At 38.4% G+C, this 13,407-nt stretch overlaps 1 protein-coding gene across 10 annotated transcripts in view; it reads left to right on the top strand.

Moving 5' to 3' along the window:
- The window catches only part of akap6 (A kinase (PRKA) anchor protein 6), a 503,941-nt gene extending 496,838 nt beyond the window's left edge, over nt 1–7,103 (top strand). For 4 of the 10 annotated variants that reach the window (XM_080202862.1, XM_080202861.1, XM_080202865.1 and 1 more), the window contains 3 exons: nt 4,243–4,383; nt 5,098–5,132; nt 6,015–7,103. In XM_080202862.1, coding sequence (XP_080058988.1) covers nt 4,243–4,383; nt 5,098–5,132; nt 6,015–6,294 — 456 coding nt within the window. In that variant the 3' untranslated portion in view covers nt 6,295–7,103. Of the gene's footprint in view, nt 1–4,187; nt 4,393–5,097; nt 5,133–6,014 lie in introns of those variants that run through there. The other 6 variants (XM_080202869.1, XM_080202868.1, XM_080202863.1 and 3 more) reach the window with 6 other exon arrangements.
- Nucleotides 7,104–13,407: the final 6,304 nt, after the last annotated feature.

The raw sequence follows: 13,407 nt of genomic DNA, 5'->3' as shown, positions 1-13,407 counted from the left end.
AATTTGGCCCTAGACCAAAACTCTGTTCACTGCAGCAGCACTGGAGAATCCCAGCCATGGATGAGGCCAGGGGTTTTTGGTCTGTATTATTTTATAATTTGTGAAACATACAATTTCTTCTGTTTAGAAAAAAGACAGGTAAAACAAAACACCTGCTTTATTTATTCTGGCTGGAGCAGCAATCCAACAATGATTGCCACTCTGCAGATGATACAAGCCATTGGACCATAATTTCTGAATGGGAATTGGAGGAGGATTGGGGTGCATGGTAGGGTTGCAGTGTTGGAGTGGGTCAGAGGCTGGGGATTTGGGGGACGGGTTGTGGTCACAAGCGAGGGGTCAAGTCCCAAAGAATTGACAAGTCACCTAATTTAAATGAATGGTAAGTTTAATTAATTCAGCTATCCATATTATGTGTTAAATGATTCTGTGAAAATTAAGAAATTTCTAATTTGCCTGGAACAGTGGTTCCCAACCTTTTCAGTAAAATGACACCTGAAACAAACAATTCCATGGCACATCCAATTTTTTCAGCTGAATCTATTACTCATAAACATCACATTTACTTATATCTACTATTGTTACGGTCTTACCAGAACAATGGTTTTCAATTGGTGTGCTGAAGCCTGCTGCAGGAATGTTTTGGTGAGTACTTGAATGTCTGTATTGATCTGTCAGTTTATAGTCACTCATACAAGTAGCAGTGAGGGGTAATGCTACCTTTGCGCAGGCTGAGGCCTTTTCTGTCACCACCCTTTTCAGATTCTCTCCATGAGTGTAGTAGCACAATCTGAAGGCTGGGCATCTGGGACTGGAAGGAGAGTAGCCATAAGGCCTGGGAGGCCAGCCTGGACAACCTGTGGGACTGGCTGGGAGGAGGGAGAGTAGCTGTCTGGCTGGGGAGTCCAGCCTCGGACACCCTCCAGGACTGACTGGCAGGTTATGTTGAATAAAAGAAACAGAATAACCCAGATTCACCCCCAATTCCCAAATGGTGGCATGGTGATATAGTGGTTGGCACTGCTGCCTCACAGCACCAGGGACCCAAGTTCGATTCCAGTCTTGGGGACTGTCGATATGGAATTTGCTCATTCTCCCCATGTTTGGTGCTCTGGTTTTCTCCCACAGTCCAAAGATGTGCAGAGTAGGTGGATTGGCCATGCTAAATTGCCCCTTGGTGTCCCAAGGTGTGTAGGTTAGACAATACTGACCAGTTTGGTTTTGTGGGCGGCACAGTGACACAGTGATTAGCACTGCTGCATCACAGTGCCAGGAACCTGGGTTCGATTCCCAGCTTGGGTCACTGATTTTGTGGAGTTCGTGCATGTTCCCCATGTCTGCGTTGGTTTCCCCTGGGTGCTCCGGTTTCCTCCCACAGCCTGAAATGCGTGCTGGTTTGGTGCATTGACCCAAACAGGTGCTGGAATGTGGCGACTAGGGGAATTTCACAGTAACTTTATTGCAGTGTTAATGTGAGCCTTACTTGTGACAAATAAGTAAACTTTACTTTTAGATGGATTAGCCATGGTGAATGTGTGGGGTTACGGGGATAGGGTGGGACACTTTGTCATAGAGTCAATGTGGACTTTATGGGCTGAATGGCCTCCTTCTGCATTGTAGGAATTCCATGATTTAATAGTTGATCCAAGTGCGTGGTAACAATGGAACTCAGAGTCAAACACAAAGGAAAGCCTCTTCACTGGTGAGTGTTGGCCAACGTCCCCCCCCCCCCACCTCCCCCCCCCCCCGCCACCTTCCCCTCCCCACCCCTGGTGCTGGTAAAAGATCCATGTGTGACTCTAAAGACAAAAATGTAAAATTAATAATTATTGCAGTATTCCACTAGCAAAGAAAATTCAGCCTATCTCAGGCTGGTTCGGTTATTCTCATTTCCCACATAAGCTGGTGTTGCTCAGCTCTGTGATGGCCTTTTGCAAAAGGGACCTGGCCATTTTCCCAGTTGGAGTTTTCTCAGGTTAACATGAACTCCAAGGAGGATCTACAGCCCCTTTCCCCTCCTATTTCAAATGAAACACTGAAAAATAAATCTTTCCATTCCTTGTTGCGATCTTTTTCCAAAAGGAAAAGCACTGTAATGATGAAAATAAAAAGCAAATTAAAAATGTTAGCAGAAGATAATGGAATTGCTCAAGTTAACCTGAGCAGGGAAGAGAGTACTTTGACGAGATCAGGTTCTTTAACTCCTTCTGCACTGTAGAAATGTTGGCCAGAATTTTACTGTCCTGACCGGCACGGAAGTTGGAGTGGGCGAGAGGCAGACCATGGAAAGGTCTGCTGACCTCGGGCAGGATTTTACGGTTTCAGGACGATCAAGGCTATAAAGTCCTGCCTTTTTTTTTGTTCACTTTGAGGGTGAAATATTGCTTGAGCTATGCATTGGTGACATTAACAAGGTTTTAACAAGTACAGGTTTGCTTTTTTTTCCAAAAATCTTTCATGGATTCACTAACCTATTTTCATACAATAGGAACAGTCAATCTGGCATCATGTTGCTAAATAGCCTGTAAATACTTACTGCTGACTTGCAACCGAGTGCTATTGTTAGACAACTGAACTAAATATTGTGCCAGGTATTCAATAATCATCCAGAAACTCATTACCCAGCAATAGTTACATTAAGACCACACCATCTGTGATTAAAACATTTTTCAGAAATAAAATATGACTAAAATCTTAATGTGAGTAATTATAATTCTATTCACAATTAATTTGGAAGAAAGAAATGGATTTTCTTTATAGCATATAATAAATAAATAGGTACACAAAATGTTTGGAAATAATGAAGGACCATAGGTTGTAATTTATTCATTAGCAACAGAGTTGGAAGTGGGTTCCAACTGAAATGTATATTTCAGATTTCATCATCATGGTATTTTTTACAGCCTCGCTCATCCCAAAACCTTAAGATCCCACTCAAGGTCAACAAACATACCATGCTCCATCCCTTGCCGCCCCGGGCAGTAAAATTTCTCTACAGTGCAGAAGGAGGCCATAGAGTCTGCACCAAATCTCCAAAGGAGTATCTTACTCAGGCCCATAGCCCCCCACCTCCTGTGCATTTACCATGGCCAATCCATCTAACCTACACATCTCAGAATACCAAGGGGCAATTTAACATGGCTAATTCACTTATCCTGTACATCTTTTGATTGTGAGATGAAAGCAGAACATCTGAAGGAATCTCATGCAGATTCAGGGAGAACATTGTGTGCAGTTCTGATCACCTCATTATAAGAAGGATGTGGAAGCATTGGAGAGAGTGCAAAGGAGATTTACCAGGATACTGCCTGGTTTGGAGAATAGGTCTTATGAGGAAAAGTTGGAGCTGGGGCTTTTTTCTTTGGAGCAGAGGGGGATGAGAGGCTACTTAAAAGACTTCTGTAAGATGATGAGGGGGATTGATAGAGTGGATGTGCAGAGACTATTTCCTCGGATGGATGTAGCTGTTACTAGGAGGCATAACTATAAGGTTCATGGAGGGAGATATAGGAGGGATGTCCGAGGTAGATTCTTTACTCAGAGAGTGGTTAGGGTGTGAAATACACTGCCTGCTGTGATAATGGAGTTGGACACTTTAGGAACTTTCAAGCAGTTATTGAATAGGCATATGGAGCATTACCAGAATGATAGGGAGTGGGATGGCTTGATCTTGGGTTTAGACATAGCTCGGCACAACATCGAAGGCTGAAGGGCCAGTACTGTGCTGTACTGTTCTATGTTCCTTGCTCTAACATGCAGACAGTCATCTTTTAGTCACCCAAGGCCAGAATTGAACCTGAGTTTCTGGCACTGCGAGGCAGCAGTGCTAACCACTGTGCCACCAAGCCATCCCCATTAAATTATTACATCAAGACACATATTTGAATTGGGAACAAAGTTGATATATATATATTGCTGAGTGTTTAATACGTTGTGAAAGGTTTTGTTTTGAAAGTGCATTAGTTCCTAATTGTGATTTGCTTCTTATGTAATTTGCAAAAGATCTCATAGATCGAGCTAAGTATTACCATCAATTTAAAATAATAAACAAGGTCTGAATATTTGCAGTAAAGTGCTATGACATCTGAAGTTTCAAGAGGACTGTCAGAGAATATGTGTGGGAAGATTTACAATGTGATTCCCTTTGCTGCAGGACTTAATCACATGGTATGTTTTATGTTTACTAGATGGGACTTCAGTTGAAAACTACTAATAAACCAAGTGAAAATTTATGACTTGCAGATCCCTAGCTCTCAAAAATATACAACAGGGAATCTTGAGAAAGCACAGAAGAGTGGAACCACTGATGCCAAAACTGCAACTTCTGTATGCCATCACAGTGAACTTCCATGTAACTCCCATGCTGCAAGAACTGTACCCAAGGTATAGGATGTGAGTCAAATAAATATTATTTTCAGAGGTTTAAATATTAGTTTGATTAATTTTCACCAGACTAGCCCTTGGAAAGCAAAAGCTTGTTATGCATTGCAAACTAAGTGGTATTTCAGTGTTACTGTGTTTGCAAAAGCTCAGCTTAAAGAGGTAATTTATATTGTGGAATTGTTGGATCTTTTCATGGGTAATTTTGCAAACCACAGAATAAGATCACAAAAGTTGACAAAATGTTCCTCTTTTCTTGATGGGCTTGTCTCTTCTGCATCTAACTTGGTGCATTCCAGTTTGATGGCTTTGGGGGCTGCAACATAAAACTCATCAGTCACATGCCTCCTATCCTATAATCTGGCTTGAAATATAAGCGATAACCTGCATCTGCTGTGTAAGTGCCACTATTCATTACAATTGCTTGCAAAGCTATAATAGAAAACAAAATCTATCAAAACTTCTGTACAGGAAGTATTCTGCTTGTATTTCTAACCACGTAAGTTTTGTAATATCTTTGTATTGAATTCTATAATTAGCTCAAATTCATTTTTATAAATAATTGCCTTTGACAATTTATTTTAACAAAAACATAGTTAATGCATAGAAAGGCAAGTAGTCTTTGTAAACAGCTTCCTGTATCACTTGTTACTTTCCGGATTCAATGCTTACTGCTCTTTTCTTTCTTTTACTTGTCATGTTTCTATATAAATGTAGAGGTCAGTAGCAGCAAAACAAGATCAAAGGCAAAGGTAACTAGCTAGATTGAGCTATTTCTGCCTAATTTGGAAGGTGAATAAATGCATGTCCAGAGTGCCTCCTATAAACTGTAGAAGGGATGCACATTACATTAATCTCTTCAGCAGGATTCTGACAGTCATTTCTTCATAATCTTCATTACAAGCTCTTGCTGTTTGCTGCATGGTTTAATTATCCCAGACTGATTCCTCACTGTGGAAATCAAACCCTATGGCTGGCCAGATGTTATTCCTTTCATGCTGCCAGATCTAGGAAAAACCTGAAGTTTAAAATTTATACAACAGAATGGATATGGAAGGAATTAGTTATACATATCTGTAGTGAATGCATTTGACTGCATTGTTTTAGGCTCCTTGTTTTACAGAGTTTTCATGACTTCAGGTTTTTATATTCATGTGGAGCCCAATGATTGCTGCTTTATGTATTCATTATCACTGGGCTTTGCTTCAATCAATGTTGTTTGCATATTGACATATGTACCTGAGGGTGTTGTCTGCATATTGAAGATCACAGATGAGGATGAAAGCAGCAGAAAAGAAAGGTCACACATTGTAGTTTGCCTCCTCTAGTGAAACTGTTATTAACAATTATAACAATCCAACAATGATTTAATGCCATTTAATTGATTTTCGAGTACAACTGTTACTCTGTTAGATTTTTCATGTTTGCCAAAAAAATTCTCTCATCCTCTAAATATTTTTATTTGGCATACATGTTTAGAAACAACTCAAATAGTTGTCCATTAGTAACTATATAGTTACAGTATTTTTTGTTAGACAGTAGTGACATTACTGTATAGAATGCTGACAACAGAAAATATTTCCAACTCTTTATTGCTGCTAACTACAACATATATTTGTCTTTCTTCCCTCTAGAAATCTGGCTGTAACCTTGCTCCATTTTTGCCCACCTATTCCCAAGGTAGCCTCTAATCTAAATGAACCATCCTCTTCCTCACTGATATCGAAGACAAATTCCTTCCAAATGCGAGTTTTTCATGCAGGTGTGGTAATCTGGTTGCTTCTGCTGGTCCTGTGTATGGCAGTTGCTGTTACTCCCTTATTGGTAATACCAACAGATTGCAGCAAAGTCCGGCATTTTTCTTCTTCATGGACTCCTGTCCTAAGCTACCTCCAAGGACCTCCTCCATTCTGATCTACAATTTATAAACATCCTCCTTCTTATGGTATAGGCACTTTTTGATATCAAAGACAATACTGCAGAACTTGCAAAGATATGAAGGTGTAATCTTGTGTCAATTCCTATAATGGCATTTCACATATTGGCACATTGGAGTAATGTTTGGATTTTATGGGAGAATGTATTCATTTCAACAAACACTCATTTGTCAGAAAACACACATATAGAAAAAGTCTTATTATGTTAAGTTTGCTAAATCCAACAAGAGGAGCCATGAATATCATTAGAGTATTTAACTTTAACATATGACAAGGAGCATAATATTTCCAATAAGAGTTCATTTGAAATTTATGTTTAGTCTTAATTATCATTTATTGGTACATTTAGTGTAAGTAATGTTAAATCAATACCAACATAGAATACATAGATCCAATCTATGCAACCCCGAGACTTATAAAACAACCTTATTGTGCTGTATATTGCAATTATAGGTATTTTCGTTCGGTATATGGTCAAGCTTTGTTATTTCTGTTTCCTAAGATGGGAAAGAGAAGAAATATTTTAACAATGTGTGCCTTGCTGTATTTCTTACACCTTTTGTTAAAAAGCTGCTTTCTCAGTTAAAAAGTTAGCTCAGAGATGTGGTAGCAAGGTTATGCTGTGTGTATAATTTCTGTACATATGTACAAGACTATGCTAACATTCATGTATGATGATATACAATGCTTCCTTGTACTGTGTTAATGTGTCCAGTGATGTAGAAAATATTAAGCCTTAAACTGTTAGATTGCATGGATAAATTAAAGTTGGCAAATAAAAATTACTTTATCAGACAACAAGTGGAGTGAATTATTGGCTGTGAAATAAAACTTAATAAGTTTTTACATTTTTAGTATAGCTTAGTATTACAATTTTATTAAAAATATTATCAGAAATATAGAACAAAAGCTGTGTCACAATTAAAAAGCATGAAACAATGGGAACTGACATTGCATCACTTTCCCCTATTTCCATAAACCTCCAACTGTTGCATAAAGCACACAAAGCCACAGGGACATCCTAAAGAGGAAAAAAATCACAATAAATCATGATATTCGACACCTTAAAAATGAACAAGGATTAGTATTGATGTCAAAATTAAAGAGGAAAATATTAAGTCACCTCACAAATAAGTTGGGCATGCACACAGTTGAAATAGCTATGTAAAGAGTTATCACCTCATTTTCGCTTGATTCCCACTCACTGCTTATCTTTTTTAGGAGCCTATCTAACTCAGGTGTGAACATCATTAAATGCTAATCATGGTTCAATGACATCCATAGATCTCTGATGGCACTTTAATAATCTACTGAGTAAAGAAGGAAGAGAAGGGCCTCAAAGGCAGGTCAAACTCTTTCCTTTGTAGAGCCAGTGGGTGTAGGAGTGTTCCACCCACAAGGAAAACCTGGGCCTCTGCTGAGCCAGGATTCCCTCTATCATCTGAAAGACAACCCTAATCCTCACTCAATTTACCTTGGTTCCGGAGGCCACAATCTGCAGACCTATCAATTTTAACTATCCAAAATTAGCCTTTTTTTTGCACTGATTTTGGGGAAATTCTTGAGACTTCAAAATGGCACAGACTATCAATATTTTAGATTAGTTAAGTTGACATTACATTTGACTTCCTTGAAGATATGCTAAATAAGTAGATGAGGAACAATCCAATTCATATATCACATGACTTATGAAAAAGATTGGTCAAACAACATACAGGAAATTGGTAGGGACAGTGATAACTTTGAAAATTGGCGGCAAGTAGAAAACGGAATAAAAATGTAAACGCTGTAGTGTCGAAAGTACTTGTAAATGCATGTTATTCAAACTGGGGTATTATATTTCATTGTATTTACAGCAAAGAACAGACCAATTGGTTCAACAGTTCAATTCCTATATGCTCTAGCGAGGCTTCTTCTCAACTTTGCTAATAACATACAATTCTATTTCTTTCTCTTTTATTTACTTATCTAGTTCCCCTTCAAATACACCTTCACTATTCATCTCAATTATTCACTGAGAAAGCAAGTTCCAGGGTGAAATGTCTTGTGATGATTCTCAGGGTCACTCTATTGCTGTCAACAACCTATGTTAACAAACTAGGTAAAACGCTGAATACCAGAATTTACAAGTTGTTTGTTGACAAAAATTGTAAGTCATTGTCAAATGGATAACTACTAGAAAATATAGTTGTAAGATTCTGAATTGGCTCAGAAATGAACTCAATAATTGGCAACTAGTATTTATGTGGATAAATGCAAATGAATGCATATTATAAAATGAATAACTGTAGAAAGGAAATCACATAATAAAAGATTCGCACCAGTCTTAAAAATATCTGGGCATCATGAGAAGGTGGCTTTCTAAAAGCCTGGAGAGCAGAGTATTATTTTTGTTGTTTATACATACTGGGAATGAAGAACCAATCCACTTGACAAAATGGACAAAATAAGAATCTTGTTCCACAGATTCTTATGATCTGAATTATATAAGAACATAAGAAATAGGAGCAGGAGTAGGCCATCTAGCCCTTCGAGCCTGCACTGCCATTCAGTAAGATCATGGCTGATCTGAAGTGGCTCAGTTCCACTTTCCCGCTTTCTCCCCATAACCCTTAATCCCCTTGCCTACCAAAAACCTATCTACCTGTGTCTTAAATATATCTCGCGAGGTAGCCTCCACCACTTCAACGAGCAGAGAATTCCAGAGATTCACCACCCTTTGAGTGAAGAAGTTCCTCCTTAACTCTGTTCTAAACTGCACCCCCCTTTATCTTGAGGCTGTGCCCTGTAGTCCTGCTGCCCTTTCTGAGCGGAAGAATCTCTCTACCTCTATCCTATCCATCCCCTTCATTATCTTATACGTCTCTATAAGATCCCCCCCTCATCCTTCTAAACTCCAACGATACAGACCCAGTCTATTCAGCCTCTCTTCATAGTCCAACCCCCTCATCTCCGGTATCAGCCTAGTGAACCTCCTCTGCACTCCCTTTAAGGCCAAAATATCCTTGCGCAAGTGCGGCGACCAAAACTGCACACAGTACTCCAGCTGCGGCCTCACCAGTGCCCTGTACAGTTGCAGCAAGACCTCCCTGCTTTTATATTCTATCCCCCTCACTATAAAGGCCAGCATCCCATTCGCCTTCTTGATCACCTGCTGCACCTGCAGACTGGGTTTTTGCGACTCATGCACAAGGACCCCCAGGTCCCTCTGCACCGTAGCATGCTGCAGCTTTTCGCCCTTTAAATAGTAATCCCTCCTACTATTATTCCTGCCAAAGTGGATAACCTCACACTTGCTAACATTGTACTCCATCTGCCAGGTCCTCGCCCACTCGCTCAGCCTATCTAGAACCCTCTGCAGACTTTCCACACCCTCCACACAATTTGCTTCTCCACTTATCTTCGTGTCATCAGCAAATTTCGACACCCTACACTCAGCCCCCTCCTCCAGATCATCTATATAAATCATCTATATAAATCTATATCATCTTGTGCAGAACATTATCCTCATTAAATTTGAAGGAAATGTTGAGCTTAATCTAAGGGATTAATGTCCATATTTTCCTATTGCATGTTATATCGGGATTATTGGATAGCAAACAGTTATGTATGGATTTTATTCCAACATTTACATGAAGTGAAAGCCATTTATAGCAATTCTCCATCTGATATTCTTAATGTCTCAGCATACTTATATTAAAATTTCAATGAGTAATATAACTGTGAATGAATGATGTAGCTAACTTACATTAAAATTATACTTGAATACTTTTTCTCTTAACATAAAAAAAGGAGGAAGAGTTGGCCATTCAACCTCTTGAGCATGCTCTGCCATTCAGTAAGATCAGGGCTGATCTGATGGTGGCCTTACCACCACTTTCTTGATGGCCCCCATAACTGTATAATAATCTGTCTAACTTAACCTTGAATATATTCAATAACACTGTCACCTCGGCTCGTTGGGATAGAGAATTCCAAACTCTAATGACCCTCTGAGAAAAGTAATTCCTCCACATTTCCATTTTAAATGCAGAGCCCTTATTGTGCCTTCTAGTTCTCGTTACCCCACAAGGGAAAACATCCTCTCAGCATCTACCTTGTCAAGACCTCTCAGAATCTTATGCTTCAATAAGATCATCTCTATTCATCCAAAGTCCATTCAGTACAGACCCAACTCAACCAACCTATCCTCTTAAGACAAACTTCTCATCCCAGGAATCAACCTAGAGAATTTTCTCTGAACTGCTTCCAATGCAAGTCTGTCCCTCCCAAAGTATACCTGTACAGAGGACTCTAGGTGTGGTCTTAGCAATGCCTTGTACAGACCAATGTTCAAAATTTCTTCCTAATTAATAGCTTTACCTGCATGCTCACTTTGTGATTAATGTACAAAATATCCATATCCCTCTGTATGACAGCCTCTCTCCACTTGAATATTATCTAGCTTGTACAATCTTCCTGCCAAAGTGGACAACCTCACATTTTCCCACATTATACATCATCTATCAAATCCATCACTTAACCTATCAACTTGCAGACTTTGTATCCTCCTCACAACTTGCTTTTATTCCTTTCCATCTTCACATCATCAGCAAATTTGACAACAATGCACTTGATCCCTTCATCCACGTAGCTTGTAAATAGTTGAGACTCCAGTATTGATATATGTAGCACTCCACTGGTTACAGTTTTCTATGCTGAAAAGTACCCATTTACATTGACTCACTGTTTCCTGTTCATTAGCCAATCCTATGTCCATGCTAATTATCAGCAAATAGCATAAGCTCTTGTGTAGTAACTTTTTATGTGACACCTTGTTGAATGACTTTTGAAAATCCAAATACAGTAATGTACTTGTTCCTCTTTATCTATCCTACCAGTTACATACTCAAAAAAAGCTAATAAATTTGCAAAACACATTTTCCCTTTCACAAAATCATGTTGACTCTGCCTGATTATATTCTGATTTTCTAAGCGCTCTGTTAAATGACCTCTTTAATAACGGATTCTAGCATTTGCCTAATGTCAGGTGTTAGGCTAACTGGCCTATGGTTTCCTGCTTTGTGTCTCCTTTCTTTCTTGATCACAGGGAGTGTCACATTTGTGGTTTTTCAATCCAAAAGCTAGATAATTTTGGAAGATTATAATCAATGCATCAACTCTCTCTGCAGACACTTCTTTCAAGACACTAAAGTATAGGCCATCAAGTCCAAGCACTTTTTAGCCTTAAATTCCATTAATATTTTTTTTTTCTCTTGTGTCAGTGATTGTTTTATGTTTCTCCCTCCCTTTTGCCTCTTGATCTTTCACTACTGTGAAGACAGATACAAAATGCTTATTCATTACCAATGCCATTTCCTTGTTTCTCATTATTATATCCCAGTCTCACCCTCTAAGAGACCAATCATTTTTATATACTTTTATTTTTATTTTCTGTTTTTATATTTTTTGCTCATTTTCTCTCATACATAAATTTTTTCTTGTTTATTTGTTTAGTTACCCTTTATTTGTTCCTAAAACGTTCCTAATTTTTAGACCTATAATTAATATTCGCAGCATTTTCTTTCTGGTAGAGCCTTTCTTTCATATTGGAATATACCTTTATTCAGTGTTATATATATCTCCTTAAATGTCTGCAATTTCTTCTCTACCACAGTATCTTTTAACCTATTTATTGACTCACCCAACTTTTGCCACCTCTTTCTTTATAGCCTTATAATTGCCTTTATTTAAGTTTAAGATACTAGTAATAGACTCACATTTCTCACTCTCAAATTGAATCTGAAATTCTAGCATGTAATGATCACGCTTGTCTAGGGATTCTTTTACCAAGAGGTCTTAAATTAATCTAGTCTCATTACACATCAGCAGGTCCAAATTAATCTGGTCCCTTGTAGGTTCAAGAATGTATTGTTCTCAGAAACTGTCCCAAATGCACTCTATGAACTCGCTTCCTCCAGGATACCTTTGCCAATTTGATTTGTCCAATTGAAGTGAAAATTAAAGTCACCCATGAATATTGCAGTATCTTTTGCAACCTTCAAGTTTTTTTTAATGTATCCACTATTCTATTGTGTAGCTACTGTTAGAGGGCCTATAACCTATTCTTATCAGTAACTTTACTCCTACCAGTGACTTCCTTTTCTATTTTGTAACTCCCAAATTGATTCTACGTTTTGATCTTCTGAACCAAAATCATTTCTCATAAATGTGGAGATCACATCCTTTATTAACTCAGTAGCATAACCTATTTTCCTTTCCTCCTGTTCTTCCAGATACTCTTGAATATTCAGGTGCCAGCCTTGATTATCTCGCAACCACATGGCCTATAATGGCTTTCATATCACACTAATTTATTTCTCTTTTTGCTATCAATTCATGAATATTCAGATAAAGAGCTGTTAATTCTATCTTTTCATTATTTTTGCTTACTCTGACCTTCTTTGTTGATGCACTCTCAAGTTTGTAGGTTTTGTTCCTTCCAGCCACATTATGGCCATCATTTCTCATATCAGCGTGCATTATTACCTTGTCCTTTCTGTTTAAATTTCAAAATCTCCCTTCCAGTGAACCTTTCCCCCACATTCACTCTTTAATTTAAACCCCAGTCTACAGCTCTAGTTATACCATTCACATGGACACTGGTTCCAGCATTGTTCAGGTGAAAGCTGTTTTTCCAGCAGGGAGCTCAAACTTTAAAAGCCTTTAAACTTCTAAATATTACAAAGTAGAATACATGACTCACACCAGATGATGTGATTCAAATTATTAAACAATGGTTTCTATACTTGAAATGTTTGCGAGGTTGTAATACTGGCACTTTGTTAGTGTTTATAGTCCATGGTGCCATTTATTTAGTCCTTATCTGTTGAATAAGGAAGAACTTTATACACTTAAGCGGAAAAAAAATCAATGATTTGTGATTCAAGGAGCAATTAAGGGGCCAAATAATTCAGAATTACAGTCTTTTACTTGAAGGCTTTTTCTCAATAATCTCAAATATAAATAGGAGTAACAAATAATTCGAAAATATCCATGGCCACCTGCAAAATATGTACTCAGGGTGGCATGATGGCACAGTGGTTAGCAT

The sequence above is a fragment of the Carcharhinus amblyrhynchos genome, chromosome 14, assembly GCF_965287045.1.
Source record: "Carcharhinus amblyrhynchos chromosome 14, sCarAmb.v2.hapA, whole genome shotgun sequence".
NCBI lineage: Eukaryota > Metazoa > Chordata > Chondrichthyes > Carcharhiniformes > Carcharhinidae > Carcharhinus > Carcharhinus amblyrhynchos.
Note: the sequence above shows the minus strand (reverse complement) of the source record. Positions and strands in the feature narration are given on the sequence as shown.